At 43.4% G+C, this 18,392-nt stretch overlaps 1 protein-coding gene and 1 long non-coding RNA gene across 4 annotated transcripts; one reads left to right on the plus strand and one right to left on the minus strand.

The window, feature by feature from the left end:
- Positions 1-151: 151 nt before the first annotated feature.
- LOC145458217 (uncharacterized) lies at positions 152-15,899 on the plus strand. 3 transcript variants are annotated; one of them, XM_080336530.1, is made up of 4 exons: positions 152-879; positions 951-1,141; positions 1,663-5,660; positions 15,456-15,899. In XM_080336530.1, the coding sequence occupies exons 1-3, from the start codon at positions 704-706 to the stop codon at positions 1,956-1,958; spliced, it is 663 nt and encodes a 220-aa protein (XP_080192656.1). In that variant the 5' UTR covers positions 152-703; the 3' UTR covers positions 1,959-5,660; positions 15,456-15,899. The 3 variants fall into 3 exon arrangements, with proteins under 3 accessions (XP_080192656.1, XP_080192655.1, XP_080192654.1); XM_080336529.1 differs by lacking the exons at positions 152-879; positions 951-1,141 and adding an exon at positions 5,993-6,134 and having other exon boundaries at positions 3,892-5,660; XM_080336528.1 differs by lacking the exons at positions 152-879; positions 951-1,141 and having other exon boundaries at positions 3,892-5,660.
- Positions 14,797-17,393, minus strand: LOC145458219 (uncharacterized). Its single transcript, XR_013921086.1, has 3 exons — positions 16,828-17,393; positions 16,595-16,753; positions 14,797-15,422 (listed from the first exon to the last, which is right to left on the minus strand). It is a non-coding gene; the product is annotated as an uncharacterized LOC145458219 (long non-coding RNA).
- Between the last annotated feature and the right edge of the window lie 999 nt (positions 17,394-18,392).

Below are 18,392 nucleotides of genomic sequence, written 5' to 3' on the forward strand. Positions count from 1 at the left end.
TCGTGAAAATTTTAGCGTGAAACACGGTGTCTGTTTGTATCGTGGCCAGCGTTTAACGCAACATCATGCACTCTTGGGCCCGTATTCAAGAAACCTCACTCAGTGCTCAAACTCACTTTGCGTCAAAATTGCGTAACAATCAACTCAATACTGAGTTTGAGCACGGCTGGAGTCGGACTTCGCGGTCTGTCGAGCTCGACTTCGAGCTGTTTGGTATTCAGAGACGATGCGCGGTAGCTGGCGAGCTGGGAATTTGGCAGTCGAGTGCGCGTTTTCCGAGTCAAGCCGGGGGCTGTCTCAAGGCTTTACTCGAACGCTTTGCACTGACTTTTCTGGTAGTATGCTGCGGGATGATGGGCTGTGCACATATATTAATCGTATTTATGATCTTAATGGTAAACTATACCGGTATAGTACATTGTAAAGTCCACAGAGTTCGATCATTTTCATGTAATATCGGGCTTTAATAAACTGTATAATAGTGTACTGTATATCAATGAAATGGTAGTTGTGAAGTATGGCAGTGATGTGGTAGTATTCATACAAGCCTTGCTTTTTCGCAGTTTTCTCGATGTGTCTGCCACATGATAATGTTTAGGAAAGCAAACTATAATGTTGGATTTCAACAGAAACATTTTTCCAGTTACAGTTACAGTTATGTCAAAATTAAGTCAAAATTAGTTTGGCTGACAAGAGCCGGCTTATGACTCTTGTAAGTGCAAAGCTGGATGTACTTGAGGATAAAAGAAATGATGGAAATTCTATCCAAAGGAAAAATGCTGCATGGGAAGATCTTGCCGTTCAATACAATTCCTTCCCGGATGCTCAAAATGTATCATCCAAGCAGCTTAAAAAATGTTGGAATAACATGAAGGCGAGGTAAGATTTTTGATGAAATTCTAGGAATATGCCGAGGCCAGTTCTAATGCGTAGCGTATGCATTTCAACAGATCGAAAGAAGATATAACAGAGGAACGTGCCCACCTGGCTGCAACTGGCGGAGGTCCTCCAACCAAGGCAGTACCAGAGATGTCACAGATGATCCATAGCATGATACCGGAACAATTCGAGCCACTCCAGAACGATTTTGATTCTGACCAAGTGGTGTTTGTGGACGTTTCCGTAGCATCGACATCTTCAGGTACGGTATTCCATAATAATGGACACTTGATTGATAAAAGCACCATATTAAGCAGTTATCCCCGCTATTAGTAGTCAACGGTATTCGCTGTTGATATTTGAGCATCGCTGTCTCTGGTTATGTAGGTTTTGCTGCGTGTTGGGTTACCGCTTAGCTGCGATTCCTGTACATACCAAATTTGTGCCATACCTCCAAAATCGCTCCGACGTATAATAACTGTAAAACCTTATATTCGCAAACCCGAAAGCTAACACTGACCAGAATTAGCACTGCGCATTGATTGATAGTCATGAGGACCATAGCCAGTCAATGGTGATCAGGGTCTGGGGCATATCCACGATGTGATGTTGACATCGATATTGTTTATTATTAATGAACGTTAACTAAAATCTGTGTAAATATATACAGATACATGACTAAAATTCTGAGCAAAGCTTTATAAGCATATATAAGTTATTTAGAATTTATACGCGTTTGCTATGCGCAATGAGTGCTTTCTATATCATATATCCCAATTTCAGATGTAAGTTTCACGGCTGCAACTCCGGCTTCAAGGCCGGTGGTAAAAGAAACGGAAAAGACAGAGATGCCAAGAAAGAAACCAAAAAGAGCTGAAGTTAACAACTTCATATCGGATGCCATGTTCTTGGAGCCTGAGTTGAAAGTGGAAAAGATTAAATTGGAAATTGACTGCTTGCAACAGCAAAGGCTCTTAGTAGAGAAGCAGCAGTCCGTTGCTGATCTGCAGTCGGTACTTGTGACCAAGCAGCTATTGATAGCAGATGCAAGGCAAAAGCTTGAAGGCGAGATAGTGTAATGGTTATGCGTCCGGCTTCTCGAGCGGTAGGTCGTAGGTTCGATCCCCGGCCGGGTCATACCAAAAACTCGAAAAATGGTAACCGCAGCTATCCTGCTAGGCGCTCAGCAATCACGGATAGCATGGAGGAGAAAAAAAAGGGGGCGCAGACTAGATGACCTCATATCGCAACTCCGTCGCCAAAGCATCTCGATGGTGCAGGCGAGAAAGAATATCATCTCTCTCTCTCTCACCAGTCCCACTACTTTATAAAAGCTTTCAATTTAAGATACATTGCTTCTGCTTGCAGCACCGTGATGCAAATATTTTTTGTGCCATTTACCTGCGCATTATTGATGTTACTATGCTTGTACTTGCAGCAATGTGACATGAATGCTCCCCTTGTGCCATACCCATTCAACTGTGGATTATTGATAGTTACTATGCTTGTACTTGCAGCAATGTGAAATTGAATGCTTTCCTTGTGCCATACCCATTCAACTGTGGATTATTGATAGTTACTATGCTTGTACTTGCAGCAATGTGAAATTGAATGCTTTCCTTGTGCCATACCCATTTAACTATGGATTATTGATAGTTACTATGCTTGTACTTGCAGCAATGTGACATGAATGCTTTTCTTGTGCCATATACCCTTTTAACTGTGCATTATTGATAGTTACTATGCTTGTACTTGCAGCAATGTGAAATTGAATGCTTTCCGTGTGCCATACCCATTTAACTGTGGATTATTGATAGTTACTATGCCTGTACTTGCAGCAATGTGAAATTGAATGCTTTCCTTGTGCCATACCCATTTAACTGTGGATTATTGATAGTTACTATGCTTGTACTTGCAGCAATGTGACATGAATGCTTTTCTTGTGCCATACCCTTTTAACTGTGCATTATTGATAGTTACTATGCCTCTAATTACAGCACCGTGACATCAATACGTTCCTTTTGCTATGCCCGTTTAATTGCATAAGCCTTGACTTGCAACACCGCACCGTGATATTTATGCTTTTTTCGCTGTGCCCATGTAACCGTGGATTATTGATAGTTACTGTTCCACTTCTTTTCTTTCTACACTGTACCATTTCGTTCGGTTTCATACAAGTGATACCGCAGTTTCTTTATTTCTGATAACAAATTAAATTTCATTCGCAAAGTGGGTTTCTACGATCCGTCGTCTCCGAGCTAGGCCTCTCAGGGAGCCACGTACATCTCTCGGTGCCTCTACAACTTCTTATGGGATGACAGGGACATCAGTTTCATTGTTGATGATGCATCTAAATTTGAAGGGAGTTAAGCGCTTGATATTAAAAAAATCAAGAAATATATTACCTGTGTTTTCTTGCATAGTTGTATAACACTGCTGTTAACATCAATCACAGTCATGGATGTGTCGCCCGTAGACCCAGTGATAAGCAGGGGAACACGCTCTTCCACACTCCAAAAGTCCTCTCTATAGTTATTCTGGAGGATATTAGAACCTTGTTCAGCAGCTGTTTGTCGTAAAATCGTGTGGCCTCATTGGCTGCGACTTCAACTTGTGGGAATTTGAGAGGAGGGTTGGTGCGATGACATGCAAAATAAGGTCAAAAACATGCAAAATAAGGTCAGTCGCGACATGCAAAATAAGGTCAGTCACATGCAAAATAAGGTCAGTCGCGACATGCAAAATAAGGTCAGTCCGCGCATAAATCCAAATCTGTACTTCAATTACAAATCCAACTGTTTTTCTTATGAAAACGAAATTCAAAATATGTTTCCTGTATAGTAGCCTACTTTCAACATTGAAATTCCTTATCTATCCTAAATCTTAAGATGTTTCAATCAAAAGATAATCATGATTTTCTTGATTATGAAGTCAGTCGCATGTACAATATTATTATCAGTCCGCGCATAAATCCAAATCCTTATTTCAATTACAAATTCAACTCTTTCTCTTATGAAAAATAAATTTAAAATATCTTTCCTACATAGTAATTTCATGATTGACATTCCTCATCTATATCCTAAATCGCTGAAGATGTTTCAACAAAATATAATCAAACGATTATTACGATTACGAGGTGAGCCGCATAAACAGTACGCGTATATATCCAAATATTTACTTCAAATCCAACTTTTTTTTCTTATGCCACTGGCCTTAGTCTGCACTCTTCATGTGGCGACTGACCGTGTTTCGCATGCGACTGACCTTATTTTGCATGTGACTGACCTCATTTTGCATGTGACTGACCTTATTTTGCATGTGACTGACCTTATTTTGCATGTGACTGACCTTATTTTGCATGTCGCGATTGACCTTATTTTGCATGTGACTGACCTTATTTTGCATGTGACTGACCTTATTTTGCATGTCGCGATTGACCTTATTTTGCATGTGACTGACCTTATTTTGCATGTGACTGACCTTATTTTGCATGTCGCGATTGACCTTATTTTGCATGTGACTGACCTTATTTTGCATGTGACTGACCTTATTTTGCATGTCGCGATTGACCTTATTTTGCATGTGACTGACCTTATTTTGCATGTGACTGACCTTATTTTGCATGTGACTGACCTTATTTTGCATGTCGCGATTGACCTTATTTTGCATGTGACTGACCTTATTTTGCATGTGACTGACCTTATTTTGCATGTCGCGATTGACCTTATTTTGCATGTGACTGACCTTATTTTGCATGTGACTGACCTTATTTTGCATGTGACTGACCTTATTTTGCATGTCGCGATTGACCTTATTTTGCATGTGACTGACCTTATTTTGCATGTGACTGACCTTATTTTGCATGTCGCGATTGACCTTATTTTGCATGTGACTGACCTTATTTTGCATGTCGCGATTGACCTTATTTTGCATGTGACTGACCTTATTTTGCATGTCGCGATTGACCTTATTTTGCATGTGACTGACCTTATTCTGCATGTCGCCACTGACCTTATTTTGCATGCGACTGACCTTATTTTGTATGTGGGTGACCTTATTCTGCATGTCGCGACTGACCTTATTTTGCATGCGACTGACCTTATTTTGCACGTGACTCACCTTATTCTGGATGTCCCGCGATTGACCTTATTTTGCGTGTGACTGACCTTATTCTGCATGCAGTCCGCGCATAAATCATAATTTCAAATCCAATTTTTTTCTACTTGAAATCTTGCTACCTACACTATACTTTGAACATTGAAATTGCAAAATTCGAATGGAAATTCAGGCTATATGTCCTCGTGAAAATTGAAACGTTCAATTTATTTCCTTTGGCTATTTTAAAATCCAAATTCTATTTTGCTTGTCTGCGAACTGCATGCCTACAATATGATTTAAATTTCAAATCCAAATATAGGGGAAGACCGGGAGCAATTTTGTAGTGGTGGGTTCTTCCAACCATTACGAAGAAATGCTTGATTCAGGATGTAAATCGTAAGTTCAGTACGTCATTACCGCCGGCGCCAGAAAACCTGAATAGACACTTACGTGACATTTGACACGAACCAATCAGGTTGCAGTAGGATGTAAACAAAGAACAAGCCCGGGCAAGCTTACTATGAGCTCTTATGGAAAAGGGTTGAAAAATATAGGTTTTTAGCAAAATTACATTGAATTGGGAATAGCTGGCTTTGTTGAATGGTAATAACATAGAGCTAGTATGTATATGCAGTGTTATAACCTACAATAAGCATGAATGATGGCAAGCACGCATCAGCATGGTATGTCCAAATGAATGAATTTCTGACAACTTTTCGGATGAAGCAACTATTGCTGTATTATCCTCCTTAGTCGTATACTATAGGATTGTCGTAGCGAATAGAATGTATTAGAGGAATATTGAGTCAGGATATGTGTGGTATCCATTATGTGGCGTTATATGCGTTCTATTTATGGAATCGACATTTGTATATAGTAGTCTACAGTCTGTATCATTATCTAGCAAATTATTGTTACACTGGACACTTGTCTGCATATTCAATGATCATATTAATATGATATATGTTAGGCAACATGATCTGTTCCCGGCTGAAATCGTCATTTTTTGTTCTAGCTCGTGTATTGAATCTATCAGGATAAACACTGTGCTAATAGCCTGCGTAACATGGAGATGGCTACCCAGACCTTTCCTGGTGTGCGCTTTTACCTTTCCCAGAGCCAATGACATGCATGGAAGATGTAAAATCTGGAGGAAGGTTGGTTCGATTGGTTTGAAATAAGGACAAATATGTTAGAAATGAGGTGAGTCTCATGTCAGAAATGAGGATAGTCATGTCAGAAATGAGGATAGTCATGTCAGAAATAAGGATAGTCGCTATATTCACTATAAAGTGAGTTACAGTACCAGGCACGACTTTCTAGTGCTGCTAACCCAGTCCGAACACATCCCAGACATGATGTCCAAACACGCCCCAGACACGATGTCCGGGTATCAACACAGGCCGAACACGCCCAAGACACCATGTCCGAATGGCAACACAGGCCGAAAACACCCCAGACATGATGTCTGAACACGCCCCAGATACGATGTCCGGGTATCGACACGGGCCGAACACGCCCAAAAGACACCATGTCCGAATGGCAACACGGACCGAACACGCCCCAGACACGATGTCCGAGTGTCAACTCAGATCCGAAAACAACCCAGACACCATGCTTGAATGGCCGAACATGCCCCAGACACGATGTCCGATTGGCAGCACAGGCCGAACACACCACAGACATGATGTCCAAACACGCCCCAGATACGATGTCCGGGTATCAACACAGGCCGAACACGCCCTAGACATCATGTGTGAATGGCAGTACAGGCCGAACACCCCCCCCCCCAGACATGATGTCCGAACACGCCCCAGATACGTTGTCCGGGTATCAACACGGCCGAACACACCCAAGACACCATGTCCGAATGGCAGCACAGGCCGAACACACCCCAGACATAATGTGTGAATGGCATCATAGGCCGACCACATCCCAGACATGATGTCCAAAGTCGCCGCAGACACAATGTCCGAACACAGCCGAGACACCATGTTTGAATGGCAGTACAGGCCGAACACCCCCCCCCCAGACATGATGTCCGAACACGCCCCAGATACGTTGTCCGGGTATCAACACGGCCGAACACACCCAAGACACCATGTCCGAATGGCAGCACAGGCCGAACACACCCCAGACATAATGTGTGAATGGCATTAGGCCGACCACATCCCAGACATGATGTCCGAAGTCGCCGCAGACACAATGTCCGAACACAGCCGAGACACCATGTTTGAATGGCCGAACATGCCCCAGACACGATGTCCGATTGGCAGCACAGGCCGAACACACCCCAGACATGATGTCCAAACACGCTCCAGATACGATGATCGGGTATCAACACAGGCCGAACACGCCCAAGACACCATGTCCGAATGGCAACACAGGCCGATAACACCCCAGACATGATGTCCGAATACGCCCCAGATACGAAGTCCGGGTATCAACACGGGCCGAACACGCCCAAGACACCATGTCCGAATGGCAACACAGGCCGAACACACCCCAGACACGATGTCCGAGTGTCAACTCAGATCCGAAAACAACCCAGACACCATGCTTGAATGGCCGAGCATGCCCCAGACACGATGTCCGATTGGCAGCACAGGCCGAACACAACCCATACATGGTGTCGGAACGCCCCAGACACGATGTGCTATTGGCAACACAGTCCCAACACCCCCCAGACACGATGTTAATAAGGTTGGTCGTGTTTGAAATAAGGTCAGTCTAGTGTTTGAAATAAGGATAGTCATGTTAGAAATAAGGATAGCCATGTTTGATATAGGGATAGTCATGTTTGAAATAAGGATAGTCTCATGTCAGAAATGAGGATAGTCATGTCAGAAATGAGGATAGTCATGTCAGAAATAAGGATAGTCGCTATATTCACTATAAAGTCAGTTACAGTACCAGGCACGACTTTCTAGTGCTAACCCAGTCCGAACACATCCCACACATGATGTCCGAACACGCGCCAGATACGATGTCCGGGTATCAACACGGCCGAACACACCCAAGACACCATGTCCGAATGGCAGCACAGGCCGAACACACCCCAGACATAATGTGTGAATGGCATTAGGCCGACCACATCCCAGACATGATGTCCGAAGTCGCCGCAGACACAATGTCCGAACACAGCCGAGACACCATGTTTGAATGGCCGAACATGCCCCAGACACGATGTCCGATTGGCAGCACAGGCCGAACACACCCCAGACATGATGTCCAAACACGCTCCAGATACGATGATCGGGTATCAACACAGGCCGAACACGCCCAAGACACCATGTCCGAATGGCAACACAGGCCGATAACACCCCAGACATGATGTCCGAATACGCCCCAGATACGATGTCCGGGTATCAATACAGGCCGAACACGCCCGAGACACCATGTCCGAATGGCATCACAGGCCGAACACACCCCAGACATGATGTCCAAGCACGCCCCAGGCACGATGTCCAAGTATCAATACAGGCCGAACACACCCAAGACACCATGTCCGAATGGCAGCACGGACCGAACACGCCCCAGACACGATGTCCGAGTATCAACACAGGCCGAATACGCTTAAGACACGATGTCCGAATGAATAATTGACCAAGATAATGGAATTTTATCGAGCGATCATTCGGAACAATGCCGATTTCCAGATTTCAGACTTGGACGGCTATATTTATTGGTGGTTCCGTTGACCTGCCAGCTTTAAAATTGTATTTGCGAAATAGCTTTCGATCAAGATCGGTATTGGTAAATTGTAGTTTCATTCAAAGTTAATTTATGAGTTCGGCCGATACTAATGTCCCTTGCATTTATTGCGGGTCGCCTGTGTTTGCCGCTGGGTTTATTTGACAAGGACAGGAATATTTGGGGCTCACACATATAAATATCGAAGACTCCTGGTTACACGTCTATAATTTCAAATGCCGATGCGAAGTTGGATGTTGGACGCACTGGCGTAGCCAGGGGGGACGAAAGGGGCGGTTGCCCCCCCCCCAAATTTATTGAAAATTTTCGTAAAATCAATAGATATTAGAGTATTTTGGGACAAAAGTATGCAACCTAAAATTTTTCTTCGCGCTTGGCGCGATTTGGTGTCCGTTCATGTCTTGATTTTGTTATCGGTGTCACGAAAAAAAATTATTCCGCAAATACCCATTATTGAATTTAGCTGCATTCTCAATTATGAGAATACAACAGGACCAGTAGATACACTAGTGTAGCCCGAGGTCGTTGGGTTGATTGAGTCTGTAGGAGTGTCAGTTCAGTATGGCGGTTGGGAACTGTTAGCTCCGGCAACTAGGCTACCGTTTCGGGACACACGAAGATATATAAAGTATGCTACATGCTACTCCGCAAAGTGCGCTCCCGAAATGATTGACCACCATAAATCCGACCCATGTATTCCGAAGCCTTCGATATAGATAAGCTATAGTTGGCAACTGGAAGCTTACATATGGTATGTGTCTGTGTGCGTCTAAGAATCGTATGTATAAAGGGCAGTGATGAAATTGCCTATGGCAGGATGTACGGTTCTGCGAGATGTTCCCACGGGAGAGCTCCCCTAAAGCCATAATCCCCCCCCCCCAATTGGGGGTTTCGGTGTGGCAGTTACAGCCCTCGTAGATCATAGGCTAGAAGTCCTGAATATTATTCTGATCGCCCGCTGCTCCATTCGCATCGCGAAACACGATGATCAGATCCCGGCAGCCACTGTGTAATTGGGACTTTAGTTCCACTGTTGTGTGGAATAATGATCATTCTGGACCAGCTTCGAACAATACATTGGTGAATGGGGTACTATACAGCAAAGTATCTGCGATTTCAGCTTTAATCCAATGATAAAATCAATTCATACGACTCTTACACAAATATCAGTGCATGGTCGCGGTGCTGTATCATTTCTGACTCAAAAGGTCCCCGTAATGTAGAGAAACCTGAATCGTGATTTAATAATACAAATAAAATACAACAAATTCAAAAGTCCGCGTTTACAGTTGAATCTCTGGAATTCATCAATCCTCACAACGCATACATACGGTTAACGATATATTACGACTCAAGTAAATGGAGCATAGAAATAAGTGAACTTGTATCGTCGTTACCGCGACTGTTTTAGCAGCGGTTCATAAGTGCATTGAACCAACCAATCATCATCGTCAATTTCATTGTTCGCGATCAAAGTGTTGCTCTACTTATTCTTGCTAGCTTGGTAACAATATGTTCAAGTGAAAAGCAAAGCCGGTGGCCCGCGAGCATTTCGAATGTTTGAATCCGGCCCGCGACGTAATTTTGAGTTTGACAGCCCTGGTTTACAACGCAGGATATTTGTGGCCAGATAGTTATTGTTTTTAGTTGCTTGCTGATGCTGTATAGTAAAGCGATGCAGTGAAGGAATATGAAATTGCTATAGTTGTTGAAATTTACGGACGGGTGATCAGAATAGAACCCCGAGGAAGTATCTGGCAGATGTTCAGTACGTTATCGCAAAGTATTCGAAGAAAGAGTGCGACTGTGATTCCGATTTTTGAAGACACAACTGTCCAGCATTTTGGCATATTAATATTAAATGATGAAGATTATGCTTTTGGAGATGCTGACTATCCACTGAGGACTTACTTATTCACGCCACTATTATGGCCAAGAACATTGACCGAAAAATGTCACTATTGTTTTCATACATAATGTTACCCTTTCTGGCATAGAGCACAGTGCTTTGGGTGTTGAAAAAATATCTCGCGCATTGCCTATATTCAAGGAAGAACCTCAGAATATAATTGTGACAATAGCCTGCCTCTGCCTTCACAATCTATCAATTCAGACGAGGAAGATGGAGCTGAATTTGATGAAATACTTCAAATGGAAGCGTTGAACGCACTCGCATGGTGTCGACTCCTACAGACTACACCAGTGGTTCCCAACCTTTTTTGGCTCATCGCCCCCTTTTCAAACTCCACGCCGATCATCGCCCCCCAAATATGGGGAACCGAAGAATGGGCATACAGACTGAAATCACCGGCGAGTTGACTAAGAAAAAAGGTCAACTTTTCGGCTCGACCGCGAAATTTCACTTTCCCAGCTAAATTTTGGTGAGCTGAGTAACAAAAAAGGTGATTTCTCCGACTTGATTCCAAAAGGACCATAACAGCACTTCGTCAGCCCCCAATACGTTGGTCTTGACCCCCCCCTCCATAGGGCGATAAAGCAAACTTCTGCACCCCTCATACCCAACTCCCCCGATACCTCTTCACCGCTACTTCTCAGCACAAATTGTTGGACTCATTAGTTAGTCGGCTTAATTCGTGCGAAGCGCGAAAAATTTCCATCGGTATGATTGAATCGGTCAATATGATCGGGAATTGCATATATATTTCTATCAATTTCTTATCCTCTCTCTGCTCATGTATTCAGATTTACCGGTAAAGCTGAGTTAGGTGTCTTGGAAAATGTAAATAATAATTTAACATATTCGGGCGAACCCGTGGGTATAATGACTTCGTTACGTAATGACATTTTGTGGCCTGTCTGCTATGCCAAAAGATATTCAAATCGCCCATACGTACTAAACTAAAAGATTCACACGAGTTGAAATTGGTATGTCTGCACAGGCAATTAATTTTTCTCTGCGAGATGGCATAATTTTGTGGGGTTCTGATTGCCAGGACAGGAACATTTGGCGCCAGCCATTTAGGCGCATATATACAATTAAATATATATGTCTATCGTATATATATCGAAGTCGGTCAGCATAAAGGCAGGCTTTTTCCCTAAGGTTTTCGCGTTCTGGCCCACTTCTCGGAGTCGCATGTTACATGGCCTGAGACTATACATATCTCTTGGTGCGACATGGTGTGACTGATGCCGAGATGCCCATTTATATAACTCATGCATATTATTTCTTGGAGGAAGGGTATCCAATAAGTAAGAAATATGAGACCACGAAAAGGCGCGCAGCGCGGAATTTTTTTGAAAAAGTTGCCTAAATTTCCACAATAATTATTGTTAATTCACGAAAGAATTGTGGGCCTCCTTCGATCTCGGGCCCCCATCCCAATTGGGGTTTGGGTGTGGCAGTTACGGTCATGGACGCCAATATAGCCATTTCAACGCGCCATCGCCCCCTATCGCCCCCTTCGTCCGTTTTCGCCCCCCTATCGCCCCCTTGGCTATTTTCGGGGGGCGATATCGCCCACGTTGGGAACCACTGGACTACACAAATATTTGCATGACAACGCATGATCTTGAGATTTCTCCTAGCTAGCATTCATGAATATTCTTGTTTGCAATACATTTGATTACATTCCAAAACATACTTGTGCTTTATTGCTTGCGACACGTCAAAATGAGGTAAAATGTGCATTATGGCTGTATTAAGTAAGTTCAACCTTATAAATTTGCGACACGAGATAGCGAAGTTATTGGGGCGTGTTCGGCCTATGATGCCATTCAGACATTATATCTGGGGCGTGTCGGCCTGAGTTGACACTCAGACATCGTGTCTGCGGCGAGTTCGGACATCATGTCTGGGGTGTGTTCGGCCTGTGCTGCCAATCGGACATCGTGTCTGGGGCATGTTCGGCCATTCAAACATGGTGTCTCGGCTGTGTTCGGACATTGTGTCTGCGGCGACTTCGGACATCATGTCTGGGATGTGGTCGGCCTATGATGCCATTCACACATTATGTCTGGGGTGTGTTCGGCCTGTGATGCCATTCGGACATGATGTCTCGGGCGTGTTCGGCCTGTATTGATACCCGGACATCGTATCTGGGGCGTGTTCGGACATCATGTCTGGGATGTGTTCGGACTGGGTTAGCAGCACTAGAAAGTCGTGCCTGGTACTGTAACTGACTTTATAGTGAATATAGCGACTATCCTTATTTCTGACATGACTATCCTCATTTCTGACATGACTATCCTCATTCCAAACATGAGACTATCCTTATTTCAAACATGACTATCCCTATATCAAACATGGCTATCCTTATTTCTAACATGACTATCCTTATTTCAAACACTAGACTGACCTTATTTCAAACACGACCAACCTTATTAACATCGTGTCTGGGGGGTGTTGGGACTGTGTTGCCAATAGCACATCGTGTCTGGGGCGTTCCGACACCATGTATGGGTTGTGTTCGGCCTGTGCTGCCAATCGGACATCGTGTCTGGGGCATGCTCGGCCATTCAAGCATGGTGTCTGGGTTGTTTTCGGATCTGAGTTGACACTCGGACATCGTGTCTGGGGCGTGTTCGGTCCGTGTTGCCATTCGGACATGGTGTCTTTGGCGTGTTCGGCCTGTGTTGATACTTGGACATCGTGTCTGGGGTGTGTTCGGCCTGTGTTGCCATTCGGACATGGTGTCTGGGGCGTGTTCGGCCCGTGTTGATACCCGGACTTCGTATCTGGGGCGTATTTGGACATCATGTCTGGGGTGTTATCGGCCTGTGTTGCCATTCGGACATGGTGTCTTGGGCGTGTTCGACCTGTGTTGATACCCGGGCATCGTATCTGGGGCGTGTTTGGACATCATGTCTGGGGTGTGTTCGGCCTGTGCTGCCAATCGGACATCGTGTCTGGGGCATGTTCGGCCATTCAAACATGGTGTCTCGGCTGTGTTCGGACATTGTGTCTGCGGCCTATGATGCCATTCACACATTATGTCTGGGGTGTGTTCGGCCTGTGCTGCCATTCGGACATGGTGTCTTGGGTGTGTTCGGCCGTGTTGATACCCGGACAATGTATCTGGGGCGTGTTCGGACATCATGTCTGGGGGGGGGGGTGTTCGGCCTGTACTGCCATTCACACATGATGTCTAGGGCGTGTTCGGCCTGTGTTGATACCCGGACATCGTATCTGGGGCGTGTTTGGACATCATGTCTGTGGTGTGTTCGGCCTGTGCTGCCAATCGGACATCGTGTCTGGGGCATGTTCGGCCATTCAAGCATGGTGTCTGGGTTGTTTTCGGATCTGAGCTGCCATTCGGACATGGTGTCTTGGGTGTGTTCGGCCGTGTTGATACCCGGACAACGTATCTGGGGCGTGTTCGGACATCATGTCTGGGGGGGGGGGGGTGTTCGGCCTGTACTGCCATTCACACATGATGTCTAGGGCGTGTTCGGCCTGTGTTGATACCCGGACATCGTATCTGGGGCGTGTTTGGACATCATGTCTGTGGTGTGTTCGGCCTGTGCTGCCAATCGGACATCGTGTCTGGGACATGTTCGGCCATTCAAGCATGGTGTCTGGGTTGTTTTCGGATCTGAGTTGACACTCGGACATCGTGTCTGGGGCGTGTTCGGTCCGTGTTGCCATTCGGACATGGTGTCTTTTGGGCGTGTTCGGCCCGTGTTGATACCCGGACATCGTATCTGGGGCGTGTTCAGAAATCATGTCTGGGGTGTTTTCGGCCTGTGTTGCCATTCGGACATGGTGTCTTGGGCGTGTTCGGCCTGTGTTGATACCCGGACATCGTGTCTGGGGCGTGTTTGGACATCATGTCTGGGATGTGTTCGGACTGGGTTAGCAGCACTAGAAAGTCGTGCCTGGTACTGTAACTGACTTTATAGTGAATATAGCGACTATCCTTATTTCTGACATGACTATCCTCATTTCTGACATGACTATCCTCATTTCTGACATGAGACTCACCTCATTTCTAACATATTTGTCCTTATTTCAAACCAATCGAACCAACCCTGTAGAAAATCTGGATAAAGGCATGTGGACTTCCTTGTAGTCATCTGGATTCTCATTTTATTAAGAAAATGACATATCTATTATTGTACCTAAAATATTGAATCGTGACATAATCTAGAATCTAGATCAGTGGTTCCCAACATGGGCGATTTGGCGGTCTAGGGGGGCGAAAATGACGAAGGGGGCGACAGGGGGCGAAAATGGACAAAGGGGGCGAAAATAGCGAAGGGGGCGATTCGGGGGGGCGATGACGCGTCAAAACGGCTGACATTTTTTTTATTTTTTTTATATTTTTAGTCAACCCACGGAAATTTAGTTACAAAAGTGTGTCAAATTAGACATCGAGCCGAAAATTTGACCCTTTTTTTTAGTCAACCTGCCGGTGATTACAGGTTTGTATGCCCAATTTTCGGTACACAAAATTTGGGGGGCGATGATCGGTATTGACCTTGAAAAGGGGGCGATAGGTCAAAAAGGTTGGGAACCACTGATCTAGACGAAACAATTCTGTGTTTCAAAATGAGTACAATCTGAAATGCAGTCACACTTGATGCCACAATCGACTTGGTGTGTCTCGTTTTATTCCACTCCAGTTTTGTTGCTTGATGGTGTGTAATGTATTGAAATTGTTGAAAACAATATATTCAATAATGAGACGAATAGTTGAAATTGGTAGCGGTGATACGTTGTACGAGTCGGACGAGTACGCCTTGATAGGTGCCTGCACAGCAGTATTGCTCTGTAAAATAAACATATTATATATTTTGTGCAGGCTTGATGGATATCTTTTATGAAGCTGCAGAAAGAGGAAGTCGATGGATAAAACGCAAGAAAATCAAATTTCTGGAAGAAGCATAGAAGCACAAAACAGTAAACTCGTCCAGGAAAATTACAAATTGACGGACAATTATTGCTAGTGAAGTTCAGTTCTCAGAGGAGCATCATAATGTCAAAAGATGCGGAGAAGCTGAAATTTTATGCTGGACTACATTAAATTCTTTCTGAATTGCCCGACTTATCCTACTGACGTCAAATTTATAGTATTGCTGTAAGGATAGTATTTAACCATTGGGTCAGCCATATGTAACTGCTTCATTAAATCGCGATTTGGCCATGTAGATATGTGGTTCTTAAAAATGCACCATTTGCATTCATTCATGATTTCTCAAATCTAGAATGATTATTGACTGTCAATAAATCACATACAACTTTGAAAGGATTGATGGATTGTGGTACACTTACTTTTGTGCAGGAACTATTTACAGGGAGCATTTCAGATCGAAATATTAGTTAAATATGTGGATTCGACAAGAAATGTAAGAAAATGATGGAGTTCAGCTATGGTGAGCCAGGCAATGCTATCATGGCAGAAAAGGGATTCACCATTGAGTCTGAAATCAAGAAATTGAATCTAGATTTAAATATTCCTGCACGTGATTTACACACCGTCAAATGCCTGAGCCAGACTGTTCCACAACAAGAAAGATGGCGAGAGAACGTATTCATATTGAACAGCTGATCGGAAGAATCAAGGAGTATAAAATTTTGTCTGGTGTCATACTATGCAGCATTGTGTATCACAACTAACCAAATATATATGGACTAATTGCATACTCAATTCAAGATTGAAAATTAAAAATGAATGACGCAACATATTCGGCAATTGTGCAAATTCAGTTCCATTGTCAATATCGTAATGCCTAATAGCATGCTACGGATCGTAATTGCGCGGTGCCATGGTCAGTCTGTACCAACAGTGCATGTCTAGATATTCCAGTGGTGTGCATTATTGAAGCTCATTTAGATGCCCAATTTGTTGAATGAACAATTCTCCAGATGAAAATGTTCTAGGATTATTTGTGTTTGATGGAATGTTATAAAACTGAAGACACCAGATACACCAAAATCTACCTTGAGGCAGGAGTTGATCGGTTGCGAGTACGGTGGAGAGATTGCTTGTCAATCACGATGGAGCTCACTGATGCTGATGCAAATCACAATGTAGTCCTTTTAGCTTCAGGTGCTGGATTGTCTTAATCAATGCATATGCATGAGAGCATATATCAGAACCTAATATGAAAATAAATCATGGTTAAAATATCTATTGAAGGAGTCTCTGAAAAAATGTCTTTTTCCTTACTTACCCTGTCTTACAAGTGCAAGACGAATCAATAATGGATTTTCCGAGAACGTGTATTTCCATTGAGTGTGTTATCTCACTTTTCCGCAAGTTGCTATAACATTGGCTGTTCACTAGAATATTGCTTCTAAAAAGAGTGGATTGTCTCCTCAATCTTTATCCCTAAATCGTGTGCATAGCGCTCCATGAAATACTTCGTAGCTTTCTCCGCGGTGTTAGAAGAAGATGCTGTTCCACTCAAATCCATAAATTCGATAGAATCTCCATAGCTTTCAAGTTTCATAATCAATACACAAAAATTGTGATGTGTGGCAGCAGCTATATTTTATAGTATATATATTTCTGAACATGAGATATGCTTGAAAATTTTGCTCGAGACCTGGAGCCTATGAAATCGTCAAAATATGCATTACCACAATCCTATAGTATAGTATACAACAATCGTCGCTTAATCAGAAAAGTTGTCAAAAACCCGTGCATTTGGACACAGCACGCTGGTGCGTACTTGCCACCATTCATGTTCATCCTAGATTAAAAGCTGCAACCACATACTAGCTCTACACTATTACTATTCATTAAGGCCAGTCATCCCCAATTCAACGTAATCTTGCTTAAAACCTTCATTTTTCAACCCTTTTCCATAAGAGCTCATAGTAAGCTTGCCCGGGCTTGTTCTTTGTTTACATCCTGCTGCAACCTGATTGGTTCGTGTCAAAGGTCACGTAAGTGTCTATTGTTTGCTTCTTATGTACGGATTGGAAATTGAAAGAGGTGGTTTGAGACTGCTGTCATCTTCGGCCGGACGGGCATTGCATAATGTATATTGATGTCCGGGCTCCTCGTCGCATACATGATGAGACGTCTGTGTTCATATACAGCTTCTTTTCAAGAAAGACCAGGTGAATGACGAATACAAAGTAATACAAAATATAAAGTGAATAAAGAGAGCAAGAAGAAGCGTCTAAAGATATATAGCGAACAATATGAAATCAGGCCAGGACATATCGTTTCAGCAATCTTCTATCCGTTCATTATATCGGGTATGCCATGTGTATGTGTGTCTTGAGCGGATAAAAATAAATTTATTGGGCTCGAAATTTATATCAAATGATATAAAAATGACAAATACACGATGACGATCTCAGTATAAACTTATACATATTATAAATAAATAACTAGTTAAAACTCGTTACTCTCATTGCAAACGAGTTTAAAGGTCGGGGTAGCGATTTGTATGTTGCACAGGACCGTTTTGGGGCCTTGGCAATGACACGGAGATCCCAATTTTGAATTTTTACACTGGATCATGCAATTGCACTCTCACTGGCATTCGATTTATGTCAAAAGAGATCATATCCAACTTGAAAAATCAAAAAGTCATTCATTATTACGTTATCGCTGTATAGTCATCACGCTATTATTATTTCGTCTATAGTACTGATACTTGAGAATGCTACCAGAAACTGTTAAAAGTGAGGAAAATTAGTATATTTTGAATGAAAAGCATTCGATATCACCGAGCAGAGTTGTAAAAAGTGGGTTTCATATGACCATATATCGGAACTGAAC

Source organism: Botryllus schlosseri, chromosome 16 (assembly GCF_051294905.1).
Source record: "Botryllus schlosseri isolate E-star chromosome 16, Bs_hap1, whole genome shotgun sequence".
Taxonomy (NCBI): Eukaryota; Metazoa; Chordata; class Ascidiacea; order Stolidobranchia; family Styelidae; genus Botryllus; species Botryllus schlosseri.